General features: G+C 35.5%; 1 protein-coding gene across 1 annotated transcript in view; it reads left to right on the top strand.

Annotated features, from left to right (window-relative positions):
- The window catches only part of LOC111044421 (glutamate receptor ionotropic, delta-2-like), a 147,519-nt gene that overhangs the window by 21,007 nt on the left and 102,818 nt on the right, over positions 1–23,694 (top strand). Inside the window, exon 6 of the mRNA XM_039436480.1 lies at positions 17,932–18,140. Coding sequence (XP_039292414.1) covers positions 17,932–18,140 — 209 coding nt within the window. The remainder of the gene's footprint in view (positions 1–17,931; positions 18,141–23,694) is intronic.

Genomic DNA, 23,694 nt, shown 5'->3' with positions numbered 1-23,694 from the left:
TGTGAAAGTAGTCTCTCGCTAGCAACGAATTGAAACCTGATGGAATTTATTAGAGTCAAATGGGCGTTCGGTTCTAAGCGGTTTCTATTCGGTACCGAATTACCGTTTCACACTTACCGGAATTTGCCGAAAACAAACAAATGAGTGTTCTTAATCACAAAAAATTCCTTTTGAAAAAAAATAAGTGCCACTAACCCAATGATCTGACCCAATTCTCAATATCAACTATGCTCATGGTTTTGTAGAGTTTTTTTTATAAAATCGGAAAAATAGATGTTGTTCCTTTCCTCAATATTCTACAAAATTCGCTGCAATTGGACTACTATTCTACAGAGCACTTCCAACCCATCAATGATTAATCGAATGATTTGACTCAATAGTTTTCATGCCAAGTTGTGGCCTAATCTCAAAAACGATTATAACAATGTTGGTAGAATTCAGATTATGAATGGTTCACAAAAATAATCTTTCTTTCAATTCCCGAAGCTAAGCACGGGTGCCCTGCTAGTTCTAAATATTTATCGTGAGGTCCACGTTATTATGGCAGTATTTGATTAGCATTGGTGTTGCCATCTTTGTCTATCATTCGACAAAGCAGATGACGCTATTTTGTTCCAGCTCCACCTCACTATAATATCACTGTATATTTGCAGTAGCAGGAGTCTTCAGGGTGAATTATAGCATTTAATTTGGATTTCCGTTTAATAATAATAATCAATATTACTAATTATTATTGAAAACGACCCTTATTGACAGTAAGTTGATTACATACGCCATAGCCCAGAATCCATTTCATTCAATTCATTCACCATTTTTCTTTTTCTTCTTATTTTCTTTCTCCTTCTTCTTCTTCTTTTCCTTCTTCTTCATCCCCTGTCTTTTTCTTCTACTTCTTCTTCATGTTTGCCCTCTTTCTTCTGAAGAATAGAGTAGAGAAGTCGAAAGAGTTGAACGGAATAAAGCCGGCAAGTTTCTTGTGTTATTCTTTGGTTCATGTGTGCTGTGTGGACCTATTTTGCTGGCAAAAAATACGCAACGATAAGTGACAAATTAATGGAAAAAGTTGGCACAACTTGTCTCGTATTTCCTGATAACTACTGTTTGCCCGGTAGTTCGGTCTTACTAGAACCGATATAGGGAAACTAGTCGATTTGGAAGAATGGGCAAGGCATATAGAGAAGAAGAAAAGGAAGAGAGAGAGGAAGAGAAAGAAGAAGACAGGAGGAGAAGAAGAAGAACAAAAAGAATTGTTTCTTTTTTGGCTCAAAATTTTGTGAAATTACTCAAAAATTTCCAATATTCGTAGAGATTTGAGTGGAATATTTTTGTTGTTATCAATTTTCTGTATCAATTTGATGAGAAGAGGAAGAAGATAAGGAAAAGAGACTCGAAATAAATTGATTCAAGGAAGAAATTTAAGGGAAAAATGGGAAAAGACAAACTTCGAAGAAGAGTAATTCAAGGAAGAAGAAGAAGAAGAAGAAGAAGAAGAAGAAGAAGAAGAAGAAGAAAAATAATTGTTTCTTTTCTGGCTCGAAATTTTGTAAAATTACTCAAAAATTTCCAATTTGTAGAGATTTGAGTTGAATATTTTTGTTTTTATCAATTTGCTGTATCAATTTGATGAGAAATGGAAGGAGATAAGGGAAAGAGACTCGAATTAAATTGATTCAAGGAAGAAATTTAAGGGAAAAAATGGAAAAAGACAAACTTCGAAGAAGAGTAATTCAAGAAAGAAGAAGAAGAAGAAGAAGGAAAATAATTGTTTCTTTTCTGGCTCAAAATTTTGTAAAATTACTCAAAAATTTCCAATTTGTAGAGATTTGAGTGGAATATTTTTGTTTTTATCAATTTGCTGTATCAATTTGATGAGAAATGGAAGGAGATAAGGGAAAGAGACTCGAAATAAATTGATTCAAGGAAGAAATTTAAGGGAAAAAATGGAAAAAGACAAACTTCGAAGAAGAGTAATTCAAGGAAGAAGAAGAAGAAGAAGAAGAAAGAGAATTGTTTCTTTTCTGGCTCAAAATTTTGTATAATTACTCAAAAATTTCCAATTCGTAGAGATTTGAGTGGAATATTTTAGTTGTTATCAATTTGCTGTATCAATTTGATGAGAAGAGGAAGGAGATAAGGAAAAGTGACTCGAAATAAATTGATTCAAGAAAGAAATTTAAGGGAAAAAATGGAAAAAGACAAACTTCGAAGAAGAGTAATTCGAGGAAGAAGAAGAAGAAGAATAAGAAGAATTGTTTCTTTTCTGGTTCAAAATTTTGTAAAACTACTCAAAAATTTCCAATTCGTAGAGATTTGAGTGGAATATTTTTGTTGTTATCAATTTGATGAGAAGAGGGAGGAGATAAGGAAAAGAGACTCGGAATAAATTGGTCAAGAAAGAAATTTAAGGGAAGAAATGGAAAAAGACAAACTTCGAAGAAGAGTAATTCAAGGAAGAAGAAGAAGAAGAAGAAGAAGAAGAAGAAGAAGAAGAAGAAGAAGAAGAAGAAGAAGAAGGAGAAGAAGAAGAAAAAGAAGAAGAAGCAGAAGAAGAACAACAACAACAAGGAGAAGAAGAAATGAAACAGAGAAAACTGAGCAACCACACTTGATGAGTAGACAATACTGGTCAAAATGGTAATGAAAAAAACTAGACAAGAAAACAGTTGAGTATTAATTATTATTATTAAACACCACCAGTAGAAATAATACGAGATATAAGTTGGAAAATGAGTCTTCAGCAGGACAATTCTCAACGGAAAATTAGCCTGAAGCAGAGGAAAACACAGTGAAATGAAATGAGCCCTCAAGACTGGCTGGAAAGTGTCAGAATACTATGACAATAGTCACTGGATAGACACAATATATCGGCTTAATTTAGTGCATGTCGCAGGCCTCAGGCTCTAGCCAACACACAACAATGAGGATTCTCCCAATCTTCTCCTTCTCCACCTCTTCCTCCTTCTCCTCCTCAACTCCTTCTTCATCTTTGTCTTCTTCATATCCTCCTCCACCACTCTCTTCATCATCACTTGTCTTCCTCTAGTTCTTCTTCTTCTTCTCCTCCTGCCTACCTCTAGTTCTTCTTCTTCTTCTTCTTCTTCTCCTCCTGCCTACCTCTAGTTCTTCTTCTTCTTCTCCTCCTGCCTTCTTCTCTCTAATCATCCTCTCGTCTTGTTCTTTTTTTTAATTGTTGTTGTTCTGTTTCTTATCCTCTCACTTAAACTACTCCTTCACCCTCTCTCACTGTCAGTGCCTGTCGTGCATGGAATGCACTTCCTGTTTCTATCAGGTCTATCGAGAGCCGAGCGAGCTTCATCCTGACTTTGAAAAAACATCTTTTGGAACAAATGACTGGAACTGTCTGGCCCTAGAACGATCACATGACAACCATCCCCCACCCATCCAACAAATACAAACCTTTAAACCTGTTATAGAACGAATTATATATATATATATATATATATATATAATATATATATATATATATATATATATATTATATAAACTCATGTTATTTCAATTATCCACTGCTTACTGCTGTATGTTACTGAAAGTTGATAACCCTGATCTACTTTCAGCCTACTTCATTTTATTAATCAATTATTTGATCTTATCTACCTATATAATTATTTTACTTTATCAATTTTCTGTTTTTTTCTCTTAAATATTCATATTGATAAAAAATTTTACAATATTTCCATTAATAAATAAATCCTTAGTTTAAATAATGAAATTAACGTTTTGGTAGAGAGTTAGTGGGGAGGATATTTTTAATATTCTTTCCGAAGAATGGACATTGATATGTCCAAAGCTCTGCCAATTTATGTAGATGCATAACAATTAAATTATTATCTATAGTTATTATATTACAAATTGATTTTTCATATCATATACAGTTCAATAATTATTTTCTTAGTCTATATTATGTAAATTCATCTATAATTTTGCTGTATTGTCAGCTATTGTATATAAGTGTATAAGCCAGTATATATTGTAATCTACATAAATGAAGTACTCAATCAATCAATCACTCGCCATCATCTTCTTCTTCTTCTTATCTTCTCGTCTTGTTGTTAATCTTGTTCTTGACCTTGTTGTTGTTGTTCCTCTTCTTCCTCTTCCTCTGCTTCTTCTTCCTGTTCTACTTCCTCCTCACCATCATCTTCTATTTCTTCTTTTTCTTCTTCCTCTTCTACGGATTTTTCTTCTTACTCTCCTCTTCCTCCTCATCCTTCTTCTTTCTGCCCTCTCCTCTTGTTCACAAATTTGTTATTTTTCTTGTTGCTCTTCTTCTACTTCTCCTTCTCCTTCCCCTCCCCATCCTGCTCTTTTTTCAACTGTCTTCTTCTTCTTCTTCTATTCCTTGCTGTTGTTCTTCTTACCATCTTCTTCTCCTCCTTCTTCTCCTGCTCCTCCTCCTCCTCCTTCTTCTCTACCTCCTCCTCCTTCTTCTCCTCCTCCTCATCCTTCTTCTTCCTCATATTTTTCAGTCGTTTCTGTTTTCTTCTTCTACTCCTTCACCTCTTTCTTCATCTTCTCCTGTCGTCTTTTTCTTCTTCCTCCTCCTCCTCTTCTTCTTCTTCTTCTTCCTCTTCTTCTTCTTCTTCTACTTCATCTTCTTGTGCTTCGTCAACAACACACCGAGGTGACAGTCTGAGCAGAGCATAGAGAGACAATGCAAATGTCGTCATTCACTCACTCAGCGTGAGGCGTGAGTAGATACTACTCTATTGTTGAGAGGATGCCTCACTGAGTACCCATCTACTCACTCAATGTGTCTCCATCTTACTCACTCATTCATTTACTTACTCACTCACTCACTCATACACTTATCCCCTCACTGACTCATTCACTCACTCGCACCATACAGAAAAGAGAGCGAAAGAAGATATCCCATGGTATAGGGCGTTCAGGTTTCAAGTCAAATGAAACCATCTATTTGCCATACAATAAATACATATTCAAAACATAATAAAAGAAAATACATAATTTTATAATCAAAAGTATAAAATGATAGAATAAAAATAATTTTCCGTTTCAAATTTTACTGTTAACTAAAGCCGATAGTCCTAGTAGTTATTTTTGGTGAAGCTATGTGACGCTGGTAGTCTCTCATACTGTGCCGTTGTTACACTCACCCCAACAAAACAGTAATTATAGACGGTAGTCGACAGTAATGGGCTTGAGTTAACATGAAATCGGCTTGAAAATTGGAACATAAACGACCAATACCATGAGATATGTACTTATGCTATTTTTAATTTCCTTACCCTATTACCATAGGTAAGGAAAGTATTGCTTTCCAAAAAAAATTAACCGTAATTTCATGTTTTCTATACGTTTCAAGGTCCCCTGAGTCAAAAACATGATTTTTGGGTGTTGGTCTGTGTGTGTATGTGTGTGTATGTGTGTATGTCTGTGAAAACGATAACTCCATTCCTTATTAACCGATTAACTAGAGATTTTAAACTTAAGGTCCTTATACCATGAGGATCCGACAATAAGAAATTCAATAAAATTCAATTCAAGAAGGCGGTAAAAATGACGGATAATTACTAAAAAACCATGTTTTTCACGATTTTCTCGAAAACGGCTCTAACGATTTTCTTCAAATTCATACCCTAGATAGCTATCCATAAGCCCTATCAACTGACATGAGTCTTATTCCTGGGAAAATTGCAGGAGCTCCGTAATATTCTTGAGAAAAATGGCGGATAATCACTAAAAACACGGTTTTCTCGAAAACTGCTCTAACGATTTTCTTCAAATTCATACCCTAGATAGCTATTCATAAGCCCTATCAACTGACATGAGTTTTATTCCTGGGAAAATTGCAGGAGCTCCGTAATATTCTTGAGAAAAATGGCGGATAATCACTAAAAAACCATGTTTTTCACGGTTTTCTCGATAACGGCTCCAACGATTTTCTTCATATTTATACCATGGATAGCTATCCATAAGCCCTATCGACTGACATGGGTCTCATTTCTGGGAAAATTGCAGGAGCTCCGTGATATTCTTGAGAAAAATGGCGGATGATTACTGAATATAACCATGTTTTTCACGGTTTTCTCAAAAATAGCTTGACCGATTTTTTTGAAATTCATACCCTGTATAGTTTATTCATCAGCTCTATTAACTGGCATGAGTCTCCTTCCTAGGAAACTGATGGGGGGTCCACCCCATCCTTGAGAAATGGACTTTGTAACCTTCTTCTCGTGCATGAGGTAGGTAGGTAGAGCAGTTTATTCAAAAGAACACATGTCGATATCTTATTTGTAGAATAGTTGTTTTGACAACTTTTAGAAAAATCCTCAAACTTCATAGTTCAAACAAAGGAAAATGTACTCTGAAAACAATAACAATAGTATAGTCGTAGTTTCAATTATTTAGCCGCCAATCGGCATAATGTTATCCCAGAAATTATCCTCTTTCAAGAATGAGGCTTATAGATCAATGAGCAAGGAAAGTTGTGTGAGTGTACCACACCAGATTTTTTTATCAGCTTATGGCAAAGCTGTTCTTCTATCTTTCTCCACTGCCATTATAACTTGGACCTTACTATTTATATCTCTCTTCAACCTGTGTGCGTTCTATCAAACGCTAACACCTTGTCTTACCACACATTCCTTCAGGAAGAAATAAAAGCTGGACTTCCAATTCAAGCGAGGAAATCAAATCAAATCTTCCACAGCGCCTTGCTCCGACAAATCAGCCGAATCCTTCCAATTTCCACTAGTTTCTATCTTTTTTTCGCCCTTCAATTCTCCAATTCTCTATCTTTCTCTAGTCCCCTATTACTGATCACTGGAGAGTAGCCTATTTTCCACTTTTTTCTCCCTCTTTACCTCTCTCTTATTCCACACTTTCCTCTCTTTTCATCTGCTGGGTAAGGTTAGGTTTTCTCTCTCTTTTCCGACCTCTAGTTCCACACCTTTGTCTCTCTTTGTCTGTGAGGTTGAATTAGGTTTTTCTCTCTCTCTTCCACCTCCAAATTTCACAATTTTTTTCTTTGTCTGTGAGGTCACGTTGAGTATTCTCTCTCTCTTCCACCCTTTAATTCCACAATTTTCTCGCTTTTACTTTTAGGTTGGGTTGAATTTTCTCTCTCTTCTCCACCCTCAACACTTTCTTTTCTCTTTTTTCTGTCAGTTCGAGTTGAGGTTTCTCTCTCTCTCTCTTCCATCCTCTGATTCCCCACTCTTCTTTTTTTTCGCTAGGTTGAGTTAGGTTTTTCTCTTTTCCTCTTGCCCTCTAATTCCATAGTTTCCTCTCTCTCTTTTCTGTCAGGTTAGGTGAGATATTCTCTCTCTCTCTCTCACTTCCATCCTCTGACTCCACACTTTTCTCTCTCTTCGTCTGTGAGATTAGGTTAGGTTTCCTTTCTCTTTTCCGTCCTCTAATTCCACACTTTCCTTTCTCTTTTCCGTCCTCTAATTCCACACTTTCCTCTCTCTTTTCACAGTCCACCACACTTTCCTCTCTCTTTTCACAGTCAGGTTAGGTCAGATTCTCTCTCTCTCTCACTCCCATCCTCCAACTCCATACTTTTCCCTCTTTTTCCCTGTAAGGTAAGGTTAGGTTTTCTCTCTCTCTTCTACATCCTTATTCCACACTTTCCTCTCTCTTTTCACAGTCAGGTTAGGTCAGATTCTCTCTCTTTCACTCCCATCCTCCAACTCCATACTTTTCCCTCTTTTTCCCTGTAAGGTCAGGTTGGGTTTTCTCTCTCTCTTCCGCCCTCTTATTCCACACTTTCCTCTCTCTTTTTCTGTCAGGTTAGCTCAGATTCTCTCTCATTCTCTCCCATCCACTAACTCCATTCTTCTCTCTCTTTTCTCCTGTAAGGTAAGGTTTTCTACCTCTCTTCCATCCTCCAACTCCACACTTCCCTCTCACTTTCCCTGTAAGATTAGGTAAGGTTTCTCTCTCTGTTTTCAGCTCGTTTATTCCTCATTTTTCTTTCTCTTCTCTGGTCTTTTATTGGTGATCTGGTCTTTTATTGGTGATCACTGGAGAAGTAGCCTTTAGCAAGGAGTTCCATCACTTGACTTCACAAGAAACCAATAGCCTGATATATTGTAGCGAATATATAGATATATATTGAGGAATAGCTGCTGTCAATGTCTTCTCAAATAGAATGGCTTTTCAGTGGCTGGTTCCAATAATTATTGAGCACTGGATTTCACATTATCTTCAATTTTCTCTTGTTCTATCATGTTGTTATCCTTTTTCTTCTTATTTCCCTTATTACTGATAAGAAATTATTATCCTCACTTTCTAATCATTCTATTTTATTATTAAATTATTCTTCTTCTTCTACCTTATTATTGAGCACTGTTTTCACATCCTCTTCATTTTTTTCTTATTCTCTCATGTTGTAATTCTTTTTTCCTCCATCTACTGTCTAAAGTCCTTACTTTACTTCCTGAAACCTAATACTAAAGTGTCACTTTTTCGCTCTCGGTAGTAAAAAACAGAAAAACTCCATAGGGAGTAACAGTGACTCCATTTAAATAACATGGGGAGCATCTCTATTTTGAAACTCACATTGTAATAGGTTAGAAGGTCTAAGCTCAGATGAGAAAGCATAATAGAGGTGTCTGTCACTGAGTCAACTGAATTCAATACCACAACCAGAAATTTGATCAGCTCATGAAATATATGTTTGTATGATAAATATTATATTCTTAATATTAGTAGATGATAAAAATTTATACAATTTTTAAAATATTTTATTCTATTCAAAATACAGCCAACAAATATTTTTGATCTGCAATTCAAATCTGAACCGCGTGATCTGGAGTCAGCCATTTTTTGGTAGCTGCTCAGCTGATATAATTGTTACAACTTTTGCTGATAGATGGCGCAATCGGCAGTGCCAATCAGACGACCGGTTTTTAGGTTTTAAATTTAGGTTATGTTGTTGGGAATCATTGTCACCAATACGTAAGTTATTAGAATGATTTTATTTGCAGTTTCTATAAAAAAATGTAGATGGAGGAAAAATGTTGTGTACATCACGAGCAAAAAATACTTTTTCTCCCTCAGGAAAATTGCTGCCCTCGGCTTCGCCTCGGGCTTCAAACTTTTTCCCACAGGGAGAAAAAGTCGTACTTTTCACTCTAGATATACAAATAACTATTCTTCCGCATATTATGCTTTCTCCTTCTGAAGATTTTATTCTCCTATCTTGTTATGATCTCATGATTGTGGTTATCATTTATATTACATCACCTTTCCCCCAAGTGGTTCTTCCAATGTAGCCATGATACATTCTAAGAATGTATCAGTGTATCAATGTATTTTAGAATGAATTCTATTGTAGGTGCATTGGTTCTTATCTTACTCATCATTTTGGTATTATCTTATGGACTTGATGTTCTCATATTTAGTACCTTTCCTTTTTCATTCCATTGTTTTGTACTGTTCAGAATAGATTTTCCTCAAAATATTTTTGAGAGAAATTTTCCATATTTTTTGAAAAGATTTTCCAAATCATAACTATAAACTGATTGCTCCTAATAATTGACTTGAGTTTTCGATCTAGTTCCTTAGATTTTATTATAGAAGTTGGATTGGATGACAATCCCCCATTAATCAATCATTTTCGCCACACTGCACAGAAAGCAGCTGTTTTCCAGTCCCTACGTAGATCTGAAAGACATTGTTTGCAGACGACTCTCGTCTGACGTCAGAACAGGTTTCTTTCCGGCCTTGGCCGGAGAGAGTACCCTTTCCAGCCGCTAACATGGAACTGAGAAAAATGATCAAAAAACAGCTGATCAAAGAACTTTTCATTATTTATGTTCATTTTTCAATAATTGAAACATTTATAATACTATCATCTTATTGTCATTCGAAAGAATAAGAAAGTATAAACTCAACCTTCCACATAATTGAACATCATCTTTTAGGTTATTTAGACAAATCAGAATAAAAAATAAAAATACTTGGACAATTTCCTGATATTCAGATTACCTCAGATTTGCTAGAGCTATCACCTTCCACTCCTTTTTTCGGGAGTGCTTAGTGAACAATTATTATTATATATTATATTGTTTATTTTGTGTGTGGCGAAAAATAGCGTTCGCACCATGGGCAAAAATGTTTTTCTGGCTCTCAATCTTTTCTAGTCCTTGGACTACGGCCTCAGACTTGGAAACCGATTTCGAGCCGGAAATAGTTATTTGTGCAACTAGTGCGCAAAGTGACAGTTCGCTGCACCGAAAGAGACATTTACGCCTATGTTGTAGGCGAGGGCGGAATGGATCTTGAGTGCAGCAGAGGAACTCTGCACACGTATTTCACATTCAATTTTTCCTACAGTTACCATTGAATATGAAAAGTGGGTAATTATGGATAAAATGATGGCTGAAATCCATCAAATGTTTGTGTGTGTGATGTTGTTATTTATAACAACCTTAATTCATTTAAAAATTAATAATCCATTCGAAGTAGAAAATTCTCAGCCAAAGTTCTCATTTTTATTCATTCAAGAATCAGAAAAAATACAAATAAAACAAAAATTTCGCATTCAAAATACATGCCAACAGCTGGTCGATGACCGCGAAATGGCTGAACCGACAAGCGTGTGACCTAGCGGGAAGAATCATAGGTACCTAACTTCATTCTTTCATCCAGCTAAAAACAGTATTCAGATATTCAGAATTATGATTAACTAGAATTACCGAAAAATACTATAAGTAAACTAAAAAATATTTATAAAATAACAAAGACAACAGAAAATATTTTATTGTAGTATATTCTAATGTTATTTTATTAATTTTATTGGCATGGATTTCAAACGGTGATTATTTAACCTGAAAATTCGAATTTCAAAATGTGTGTTTGCTACATTTCTCATTGCTTGGAGTTGAAATAATTATTACTGTCAATAGAAAATAAACATTATTTTTTATTAAATGATGAGAAGTTATTATTTAATTCTGATTTAGATGAACATTATTCTTGTTTTGGATTTCTAGATTGGGATTTTATGTTTCGATTTGATTTGATTCGATTTATCATGAATGTAGGGTAGCCATTGAAATGATTCTTATTTAAATCTAATCACAGTCATTGTTACCAACTTAATATTTGTTTTCGTGCACTAATCCTCCATATAACTCACCAACTATTTTGTGTTGCCATGTTGCAAATCTGGAGTGCAGAAAAAATTTTTCCCTCACTAGAGCGGAAAAGTGATTCTTCGCGTTCTGTAATCAGTGTAGGAATGGCACCTTTCCAAGGTAACTGTAGGAAAAGTCGAATTTTCGGCCCTAGGTGCGAAATATACTATTACATTGTCATTTCCATTCAACAAATTCAATATCATTATCAGTTTTGCTCTCAATTTATTTTCATCTCATATTCAATTTCTCTTTGTACTTCATCTGTATACTTATTTTCACCTTTCCGAATCTTTTTCTTCTCATATTTTCTCTTTCTTCTCATTGTCTTTTCGAATTTCCATCCTACTTCTCAAGTCTGGCACCGTAAAGAATTTCGTTCTCAGGGAATTAGCCGTAGGGAATAAAACCTCTATTTTACTCGAATTGCTGCTTCTCCGTTCTCCTCCACCTTCTTCTCCGCAGCGTTCCTGTTTTCCGTTTCCTTCTCCATCCATCATCTTATTCTTCTTATTGTTTCTCATTCTTTCTTTTTCTTCTTCTCCACCTACACCTCCTTCTTCTTCGACATCTAATTATTCTTCTCCTACTTCTTCTTACTGAACTTCTCATTCTTCTCTTTCTAATTATTCTCCTTCTCCTTCATCTTCTTCTCCTTCTTCATCTTTATTTTCCCAATCTTCTTCTTCCCCTTCCTCTTCTCCATGTTCTTCTTCACCTCTTTTTCCTTCTTACCCCATCTACAACTCCTTCTTCCGTATTCTTCTACTTCTTCTTCTTCTTCTTTATCCCCTCCTCCATCTTCCGTCTTATGCTTTATCTTCATCCCCCCTCCTCCATCTCCCGTCTTCTTCTTCTTCCCCTTCTTGTAAATCCTTCTTTTTCTTCTTCTTCTTCTTCTCCTTATTCTTCCTGTTCTTGTCTTCTCCGCCTCCTTCTTCCGTTCTCTTCTTCACCTTCCTCTTCATCTCCTCGTTCTTTTTCTTTCTCTTCTTCTTCTCCTTCTTCTGCTTCTTTTTGTCTTCTCCTCGTCTTATCCACCTGCTTCTCCCGTTCTCTTCTTCACCTTCTTCTTCTTCTTCTCCACCTCATCCTCCTTATTCCTCTTCTCCGTCTTCGTCTTCTTCTTTTTCCTCTTCTTCATCTCCTTCTACTTCTCATTTTTTCTTCTTCCTCTCCTTCTTCTCCATCATTTACTTCTTATTCCGTACTCTCCTGCTCCTTTTTCTTCTTCGCCATCTCATTATCTTTTATCTCTTTCTGATTTGGTAGAGAGTTAGTGGGGAGGATATTTTTAATATTCTTTCCGAAGAATGGACATTGATATGTCCAAAGCTCCGCCAATTTATGTAGATGCATAACAATATGATTATTATCTATAGTTATTATATTACAAATTGTTTTTTCATATCATATACAGTTCAATAATTATTTTCTTAGTCTATATTATGTAAATTTATCTATAATTCTGCTGTATTGTAAGCTATTGTATAATATAAGTGTATAAGCCAGTATAAATTGTAATCCACATAAATAAAGTACTCAATCAATCAATCTCCGTTTTCTTCCACTTCTTCCACTTCTTCCACTCCTTCTTCTCCTTCTTCTTCCTCTTCTTCTCCTTCTTCTCTACCTTCTTATCCACAGCACGCTCGTACGTCTTTTGCAGCCAGCCTGGACCGCCTCAAGCAAAGAGCGCCGTCTATCACATGTATTTCGTGATAGATTCACCGTAGACTGACAGCACTGCTTGTATGGTTGGCAGTGATGCTGTAATCGGTGAGAATACTGACAATATGAGGTGAATCCACTCACCATCGTACAGTAACCAGCAGGAATGTGTGGAATGTCACTAACAAAGCCTCGGCACGCCTCAATGAATGCCTGTTTCCTGATAAGAAGAAGAAGAAGAAGAAGAAGGAGAAGAAGAAGAAGAAGGAAGAAGAAGAAGAAGAAGAAGATGATGGAGATTATGGAGGAGAAGAAGAAGAAGAAGAAGGAAGAAGAAGAAGAAGAAGAAAGAAGAAGAAGGAGGAGGAGGAGAAGAAGAAGAAGAAAAAGAAGGGAAAGAAGTAGAAGAAGGAGAAGAATGAGAAGAATGAGAAGTGCAGTATGAAGAAGAAGGAGTGGAAGAAGACTAAGGAGAAGAAGAAGAGGAAGATGATGGAGATTATGGAGGAGAAGAAGAAAAAGGAGAACAAGATGATGTTAGGAGTTGAAAAGATCTGGGATAGTATCTTACGTCACAAGGACGGGAAGGGGCCTTTTGCAGGCGAGAATGATGTTTCTAGTCGAGGCGTTAGCCGAGCACTGCAAAAGACATTCACGTCCAAGTAACATACACAATTAATTTTCTGTCATAATGTTCTAGAAAAGAATAATTGAGAAACAGAAAACATTACCAGCTTGTGCTGACATCACTACATGCATTTTATAAACATAACCTAGTTCACAAGTTTCGAATCAGGAATTCCTTGATTGTAGTTGACAAAACTTCCACCTGGATCGCTAAAAGGCAGTTTTTGTACTATAAGTGAGGTCCACCTTACAATGACAGTATTTGATCAACTTTGGTTTTGCTATTCCTTTCTATCATTCGACAAAGCCGGTACTACCATCCTTTTCTAGGTCCACAACAGTACCAATTATGTTTTTGACAGAGTAGAAATATGATTAATAAATGCAGAGAATCGGTATTGCTATTCTTCTATTTTTATCCACTGCCATAATAACGTGGACCTCACTATAGTTATGCTGTTCCTAATTTGGAACTAAGAAACATACTCGACTGAAAAAAAACATATGATTTTATTAGAGTAGAGTATGCTGTAATGGGAATCATATCAATGGGATTGTCTATTTGTTCTACAATCAGCTGTTTACCGGCTTGATTCCATGGATGTAAAACAGCTGAAATTAAATGACTATGACAAAATAGTATCTTAAGTCACAAGGACGGAAAGGGCCCTTTTGCAGGCGAGAATGATGTTTCTAGTCGAGGCGTCAGCCAAGACTAGAATTTCATTCGAGCACTGCAAAAGACATCCACGTCCAAGTAACTTACACAATTAATTTTCTGTCATAATGATCTAGAAAAGAATAATTGAGAAACAGGCAACATTACCTGCTTGTGCTGATATTACTACATGCATTCTATAAACATAATCTAGTTCACAAGTTTCGAATCAGGAATTTCTTGATTATAGTTGACAAAACTTCCACCTGGAGCGCTAAAAGGAGGTTTTTGTACTAGTTATGCTGTTCCCAAATCGGAACTAAGAAACATACTCGACTGTAAAAAAACATATGATTTTATTACAGTATAGTATGCTGTAATGAGAATCATATGTTTATTTGTTCTACAATCAGCTGTTTACCGGCTTGATTCCATGGATGTAAAATAGCTGAAATTGAATGACTATGACAAAAATTATCTTGAAATCTTATAGAATTATCGTTTTTATCCTTTGGAAAATCTTCTTCTTTTTCAATTGGATGCAAAAACTCCATGTTGAATCATAGCTTGGATGTTACAAACCTTAGAACATTGTGAAATAAATTAGAATGATGAATGGAGTGATTGACCAGTCGGAGAGAAAGAGCAGAATGGAGAGTGTGTGTAAGAGAGTGAGAGAGAGCGTGACAGTGAGAGATTGATTGATCGAGTACTTCATTTATGTAGATTACAATATATACTGGCTTATACACTTATATACAATAGCTTACAATACAGCAAAATTATAGATGAATTTACAAAATATAGACTAAGAAAATAATTATATACTGTATATGATATGAAAAAGCAATTTGTAATACAATAACTACACAAGATAATATTGTAATGCATTTACATAAATTGGCGGAGCTTTGGACATATCAATGTCCATTTTTCGGAAAGAATATTGAAAATATCCTCCCCACTAACTCTCAGTTAAAAAAAAGTGAGAGTGAGAGAGAGAGTGGACAGTATTCGTAAAGCGAGAGACGAAACTATTGCAGAAATAATAGAATGAAACACAGAAAAAAATCTTGGGAAATGGTGCAAGAGAAAAAGAAGGAAGTGGTAGGAGAGAAGAAAGAGGAGAAGAAGATGAGAAAGAAAAAGAGAGAGGTGTAAGAGAGAAAAAGGAGTTAGAGAGTTGAAACATGAGGAAGAAACCAAGTGGAAGGTATTTAGCTTGAAAGGAAGCCAGTCAACCACAAGTATGTAGTCTAGCAAAGGTGGAAGCTTGACTCTTCTTCTCCTTCTTCTTCTTCCTCTTCTTCTTCTTCTTCTTCTCCTGCTCCTCTATCTTGTTCTTCACTACTCCTTCACCCTCTCCTCCTTCTTCTACCTTATCTTCTCCTTCTCCTTCTTCTCCTACATCTTCTTCTTCTCCTTCTTCTCATTCTCCCTTTTTCTTCTTGTACTTCTTCTTCCTCTCTCTATCTCTCCATCATCACCCTCTATTCTCAGCTGCTTTCACCATTGAGAAGACATCCATTAAGAAGGCAGTGGATCGAAAAGAACGTACTTAGTAGGCCTTGGCCTTTCAACACCCTCCTTGCATTAAAGCCTAGCATGTTGTATTATTTCACACACATCTTCCACTTATCAATAGAGTTCATTTTGTTCTGCTTCTTTTTTTCTCCTTCTTCTTCTTCTACTTCTCCTTCTTCTTATTCTTCTTCTTCTTCTTGTTCTACTCCTTCTCCTTCTTCTTTCCCATCTTCTTCCACTTCTTCTTTTTTTCATTTTGTCCTTCTTCCTCTCTTTCTTCTTCTTCTGCTTTCTCTTCTTGCTGTTCTTCTTCTTATACTCCTTCTTCTCCTCCTTCTTCTCATTCTTCTTCTTCTGCTCCTCCTTGCAGTGCAATTTTCTCAGATCCAAGGATAAACTATAATAGTTTAAAGCTCTCTATTCTTAACACTATTAATAGATATCAACCTTTATTATTTCTTATAAGATGTATGTATCACTATTATTATTTAATATAATTATTGTATAGAATTATTGTATTACTCCTTAGGTCATGATGTCTTAAGTTTTATTTTACACAATTGTTACGTTGTGCTGCTTGCATTTTGTGCCCTTTTCAAAAATTATAATCATGTATAATTTTGCGAAATAAACTCAATTCAATTCCTCCTTCTCCTTCTTCATCACCACCCTCTCCTTCCCATTCTTCTTTCTCCTACTCTTCTCTTCCCACAACCCTACTTTCTTCCATTCATCCATCACCACCCAGGTTCGGCACGACTGAAGAGTTTTCTTGAGGTGCATACAGACCTTAGCGCCACTAACACGCATATTTCACTTTTCATCAGCACCGATGCTGTACTTTTAATGTCTGTACCTGTACAGACACAGTAATATACAGATTGTAAACACTAAGGTACAGATAATAAGCATAGCATCAGCTGATGAAAAGTGAAATACGCGTGTTCGTGGCGCTTGAGTCTGTACTCACTTCCAAACGTAGATGTTGCATGGATTGAACCAAGTTTATTATCTCTCAGGAAGTGAATGAATGACAGATGTTCTGATTTATAATCCTATTATGTTAAGTGAGCAATTTCTGTATTTATATAACTGGTTATTCTTATGTCTGGTTATTTTTATATCTGGTTCTTTTTATGTCTGATTATTTTTATAGCTGGTTATTTATGTTTTACGGATCTCGAAAACGGCTCTAACGATTTTCACGAAATTTGGAACACAGTAGGTTTATGATATAAAGATTCGATTGCACTAGGTCTCATTCTTTGGAAAACTCGCTGAACAACATTAAAAGGATAATCCATCCTTGGAAAACAGATGATAATTTCGACGTCCCTTGATAAAAGAAGATGACTGTGCCTGTGTGGGAGAGAGACAGAATTATTTCCAGCTGTGTAATCATAATCAATCAGCGAGAAATTTTATCTTGCTAGACAATTCAATCGATTTGATCAACATAATCTGATTTGTTGACATGACATGATAATCCTCCTAAACTAGATTATATCATAATTATTTTCAAAGTTGATCATTATTTGACAATTTCAAGTGATTAGTGAGTGTTATTTTGTTATTTAATTTGGTTTGTATATAATCTAAATTATTTTTTTTTGTTTTCAAATGTTTGAACAGAAAATTGAACCTATATTCAAGTATATGGAACATAACCTACTTTCTGGACTATTTATAGTGTATAAATCAAAATTCGGGAAAGATACAGTTTTGGGCTGTACCTGTTAGTACTTCCCCAATCATTTTAAAGAATTGTGTTCGGTTTATCAAAAGTCGATAAATAAATAACGAGCGAAGTTCGGTGCCCCGATAATAAATATAATAGTATAAATATAATTTCTCAATATAATAGAAAATAGATATTGTCAAAATTTATAGATGACAGATGACTGATGATTCGATATCCATGAATCATCAATAATTACCATAGATTATCATCAATCAATCATGATTCTTCCACCTTCAATCATTAATGATTACTAATAATCTTCATAAGGGATGAATTGTCAATCGCTTGTTGACCAATGATAAGGATGTGAAATATCTCCACTATAATTGGATTCCTCCTGATTGGCAGGTTCATACATTTGGCCAGAATCGAGTTCATCGAAAATCACCATCTTCCTGATCACGGTGACGTCACTGTTTCTATAGATTTATACACTGATAATCACCTTTTTCCTTATTTTCAGGTTCATACATTTGGCCAGAATCGAGTTCATCGAAAATCACCATCTTCCTAATCACGGTGACGTCACTGTTTCTATAGATTTATACACTGATAATCACCTTTTCCCCGATTTTCAGGTTCATACATTTGGCCAGAATCGAGTTCATCGAAAATCACCATCTTCCTGATCTCTGTGACGTCACTATTCTTCTACACGTCCTACTCAGCCACCATAGTCGCCATCTTGCAAACTCCCAGCACAGAAATTCAAACTCTGTCAGATCTCACCCGGAGTCCGCTCACGGTTGGTGTACAGGATCTCACCTATAACCGAGTCAATTTCAAGGTTCGTTTCAAAATTCAGCAATTTTTCCAGCAACTCAGATGACAAAATTAATGGAAGGAAATTAATAAAACAAGATAAATCTTACCCTTTATTCTTTAAAAAACTTTAAAATATTTTTAATAGTTCAACTATTTTAAAGTTTCTTAAAGAATAAAGGGTGCTATAAGATTTATTTTGTTTCATCAATTTAAAAGCAGCCCATGTCAATAAGTCTTTTATTAATGGAAGGAATACACATGTTTAAGAGGGTCTTTTCATTCTATACTGACAACAATCGGATCATAAAATACAATTTTTGACCGTACGCAGTGAAGTCTATGTTTTAATTTGAATTTTCATTCGTCTGTATGTAACGCGATTACGGCCAAACGCGTTGAGATTTGGCAGGAATATTCCTTTTTCAACTGCGCGTCGATGTATATACAAGGTTTTATGAAAATTTGCATTTTGAAGATAATATGAAAAGAAAAGGAATTTTCTCCATATTCCTATATCACTGTATTATTATCATCTACTCTGAAGATAGGAGACTATAGAAATATTCATAATCAATCAGTTGACAAGTGCTATTGCTATTATTCATGCAGTTAGGTATATTTGCTATTATTCATTGCATGCATTAGACAGATGTCTGGCCGTGTCTATTACTATAAGGTAGGGTTTCAATATTGTTTATGATGCGTGTCCATTAGTATCAATATTCTCACATTTTGTGAAACAAATTTAATAGGTGATTGAAAATAACATGGAAAAATGAATAAATTGACTGAATAATGATGAAGAAATTATAATATTCGTAATTGAGAAAAATTGATTTGAGAATATTTTTATCGGATGGTAAGATTATCACGGAAGTGGATGAATTATCATATGGGATACAAATTCAAACGTGAACTGAGTTCATTAACATGAGTGAGATTTTGGACTTGGAGAAAACAAATAGCAGTTTCCAAGAGTTAATTCTGATTTAACTGTGAATTGTGATTCAAATGAATCAACTAGAACAGGTGACATCAGGTACTTGTGGATGAGAAAACTGCTTGAGGTCTACTGTTCACATAACTATACTGTTGTCATAACTACTAGTTGACCGAGCGAAGTGAGGTCTAAGATTCAAGTCGACGGTTTGGCATTTATCTTAATGTTTAAATGTCTCAATGTTCAAATGTTTGTATGTTTATATGTTTGTATGTTTATATGTTGCGCATTTACGGCGAAACGCGGTAATAGATTTTCATGAAACTTGACAGGTATGTTTCTTTTTTTAATGTGCGTCGACGTATATACAAGGTTTTTGGAAATTTGCATTTCAAGGATAATATAAAAGGAAGAAGGAGCCTCCTTCATACGCCAATATTAGAGTAAAAATCAGACTATAGAATTATTCATCATAAATCAGCTGACAAGTGACTACACAGATGTGTGGAGAAGCCAGCCTATTGCTGTAAGGTCTATAGTTCCTATCAGGTACTTGTGGATGAGAATACTGCGTGAGGTCTACTGTTCACAGAACTACCAGCATAGTAGATAGGATGAGATCCCCCAACATCTCATAATAGGATGCAGATGAAATTGTATTAATGTATCCATCCGAGTAAATGAATTGGATGGAACTGAATTGAACTATAATAGCACAGTCATGATGATTCTATTCTCTCACAACCCAGAAACAATGTTATTTCGGAACTGCAAGGAAAACTAACAGACCGTTGAAATACGGGATCTACTTACTCCAATTTATTCCATCCGTGTCCATTGTAAATATTATTTTGGAAGAGCTGTAAAGAAAAGATTTCTTGGGGAAGGTAACAAAGAATTATCGAAGTTTAGAAAGAAATTGTGTTGACAGAAAAATAGAAAGAGGAAGAGGAGGAATTAGGATGCAATAGAATGAAGGAGAAGAAAAGAGGACAATGGATAGAGGAGAGGTTGAAAGGGAATATGTAGCCTATTGATAGAAAAGGTAGGAGTGAAGAAAGAGAAAAAAGGAATGAGGAAACATTATAATGAAGGAGAATGAAAGAAGACAGTGGATGGAAAGGAAGGAAAGGGAATGAGAGAGGAATGAGGATTGAAAAAGTAAGGGTAAGAGAAAGAAGGAATGAGAAAAAAAATAAAACGGTGGGCAGGAAGAGAAGACAGTGAATAGAAAAAGAGGAGGAATAGTCGGTGATAATCTGTAGTATGTTTCTTTGTCCTTGATAATGATGAATAAATAAATAAAAAATAGATAAATAATGATTGATGGAAGATGAAAGGGGTGTGTGAAAAGAGGAAGAGAGAATGAGGATACAATATTATGAAGGAAGAGAACACAAGACAGTGAATAGAAAGGAGGAGTGGAAGAGAGGGTAACGAGGATTGAAAGAAAAGGGAAAAAAGAAAAAAAGAATCAGAATACAATAGGATGAAGGAGAAGAGAAGAAGACAATGGATAAGAAGGAGGGAAGAACGAGAGGGGAATAAGAATTGATAGAAAAGGATGGGAAGTGGAATTGAGATGAAATTGAAGAAGATATAAGATTGATGGCAGGGTTTGTACAAATAAAGGGAGGCTAAGATTGTGAAAGCAATTGTATAAAATACAGAAGAATTCAAGATTCGGGAGGGAGAGAGAGGTAAGATAGGACAAAGAGAAGCATGAGGATGAAGTGGAGGAGGTGGAGGAGGGGGAGGAAAAGGAGGAGGTGCTGGTGGTGGTGGGGGAGGGAGTGGAAAAGACATCAAATATCAGAAAAAAGGAGAAAAAAGATAATAGTGAGTGAAATTCTTTGGGTCCACATCAATAGATTGTCCCCTTCATTGTTGTAACAGTAGGAAAGCTTGGGAAATTTTCCCATCAATATATTTCTTTTAGTGAGGCTTTTCTTAAGGGAGGAAAAGCGACACAAAATCAAGTCACTTCCCTCCTCAAAGTAGAGGGGAGGAACCAAAAAAGCAAAGTCACCCCCTTGCAGGGGGGCTGCTGAAAGGGGAGAAAAGAAGAAGACTTAGGATGGATTATTATCATTTGCTCGGTTGCTGAGTTTCATCAACCTGAAAGCCTTTAAGAGGTAATTTATGGGAGTCCGACTGTAAGGAGATGGACGTGGAGGAGGAGGACGTGGAGGAGGAGGAGTAGGAGGAGGAGTAAGGGCAGTAGGAGGAGGAGGAGGAGGAGGATGAGGAGGTGATGAAGAGGATTGATTGATTGATTGATTGAGTACTTTATTTATGTAGATTACAATATATACTGGCTTATACACTTATATACAATAGCTTACAATACAGCAAAATTATAGATGAATTTACATAATATAGACTAAGAAAATAACTATTGAACTGTAATGTAATAACTATAGATAATAATCATATTGTTATGCATCTACATAAATTGGCGGATCTTTGGACATATCAATGTCCATTCTTTGGGAAGAATATTAAAAATATCCTCCCCATTAATTCTCTACCAAAACGTTAATTTCGTTATTTAAACTAAGGATTTATTTATTAATGGAAATATTGTAAAAGTTTTAATCAATATGAATATTGAAGAGAAAAAAAAACAGAAAATTGATAAAGTAAAATAATTATATAGGTAGATAAGATCAAATAATTGATTAATAAAATGAAGTAGGCTGAAAGTAGATCAGAGTTATCAAATTTCAGTAATATACAGCAGTATGCAGTGGATAATTGAAATAACATGAGTTTATATAATATATATATATACAATTCGTTCTATAACATGGTTTAAAGGTTTATATTGGTGGAATGGGTGAGGGATGGTTGTAATGTGATCGTTCTAGGGCCGGACAGTTTCAGTCATTTGTTCCAAAATATGTTTTTTTAAAGTAAGGTTGAAGCTCGCTCGGCTCTCGATAGACCTGATAGAAACAGGAAGTGTATTCCATGCACGACAGGCACTGACTAAGAAGGATTTTGTGAAAATAGTAGTTCGATGATTGGGTATCCTTAAAGTACTTTCTCCGGTTCTAGTATGTAAGCATCTATCCTCCTACCTTCAGAGACAATTTGAAATCATCTTAAAATAGTTCGGATTACCGTATTTCAAGATATCTCTAACAAGCTTGACAATTCGAAAAAGCCTCTGATCGGGAAGCTTCAATGTTGAACTAGCAATGTGGGCTGGGGTGATATGATCATGGCGTTGGAGAGAGTAGACGAAACGTAGACAATAATTTTGGCAACGCTGTAGTTTATCATTCAGAGTGACTTGCATATCGTTAAGAACAGAATTACAATACATTAAATGTGGGAAGATGAGAGATTGAACCAATAATAATTTAATGTTTCTAGGGAGGATATCGTGCATTTTCTTCAATGCATGCATGGCTGAGAATACCTTTTTACAAGTTTTGTTCACTTGTTCTGACCAGTCAAGAGTATTATTCATAATAATGCCTATATTTTTAACTGAGCTACAGTAAGGAATGTCATTACCGTCTACACTAATTTTGTGAATCGATTCAAGGTCAATATTGTTTATAAGACGAGAATATCCAATTATAATGGGTTGTGTTTTGATGGGATTAAGCTTAAGGCAATTTTTCTTTGTCCATTCCACTATCGAATTGATATCCTGATTCATTATTCCAACTGTTTCATTAATTTTTGTTATGGGACAGCTCAAATAGATTTGAAGGTCGTCTGCATAAGTATGGAAACTGGAGAATTTGATAATGGAAGAAAGGTCATTAGCATACAAAGTGAAGAGGAGAGGGCCTAAAATTGAACCTTGTGGTACTCCATGCATAACGTTTTTCCAAGTTGACTTTTTGTCACCGACAGATACACATTGTTTCCTACCTAATAGATAGGATTTAAACCAAACTAACGAGTTTTGACTGAAACCAAGAATAGCCAACTTATTCAGAAGGACTGTATGATCAACAGTATCGAATGCTTTAGCAAAATCAATAGGGTGAGGATGGTGCATTTTCTTGGTCCATAGCTAACCTTATATCATCAGTGACACGAAGCAGAGCTGTCTCAGTTGAATGGAATTTTCTAAAGCCTGATTGAAAGTTATGAAGCTTACTATTGTTGTCTAGAAATTTTACAACTTGAGCATGAATGAGTCTTTCTAGCACTTTGGACAATGCAGGTAAAATACTGATTGGTCTAAAATCCTCAACTTTATTGGGTGATGGAAATTTATTTAGAGGGCGAACCAGAGCAAACTTCCAGTTTTCAGGGAAAATGCCTTCTTCAAGTGACTTGTTGAAAATGTATGTAATGGTTGGTAAAACAGCAAATAACATCTTCTTGATAAATTTAATAGGAATTTTGTCTACACCCGTAGCATTACTATGAATACGTTGAATTGTTCTGAAAGTGTCTTCTTCTGAGATTGGATGGAAATGAAATTGATCAGTGATTGGTAAATCTAAGTTTGTAACCTGCTCTTCAAGATCATCTATATGATTAGCAATGACAACTTCGTCGCGTTGGTTAGAGTGTGAAACGAAATGGTCATTTATATTATTCAATGGTAAGTCAATTTGTGGATTCGATTTCTGTTTGCCAAGCCCGAATTCTTTCATTCCCTGCC

The sequence above is a fragment of the Nilaparvata lugens genome, chromosome 10 (genome assembly GCF_014356525.2).
Source record: "Nilaparvata lugens isolate BPH chromosome 10, ASM1435652v1, whole genome shotgun sequence".
NCBI lineage: Eukaryota > Metazoa > Arthropoda > Insecta > Hemiptera > Delphacidae > Nilaparvata > Nilaparvata lugens.
This window is presented reverse-complemented; position numbering and strand designations above follow the sequence as displayed.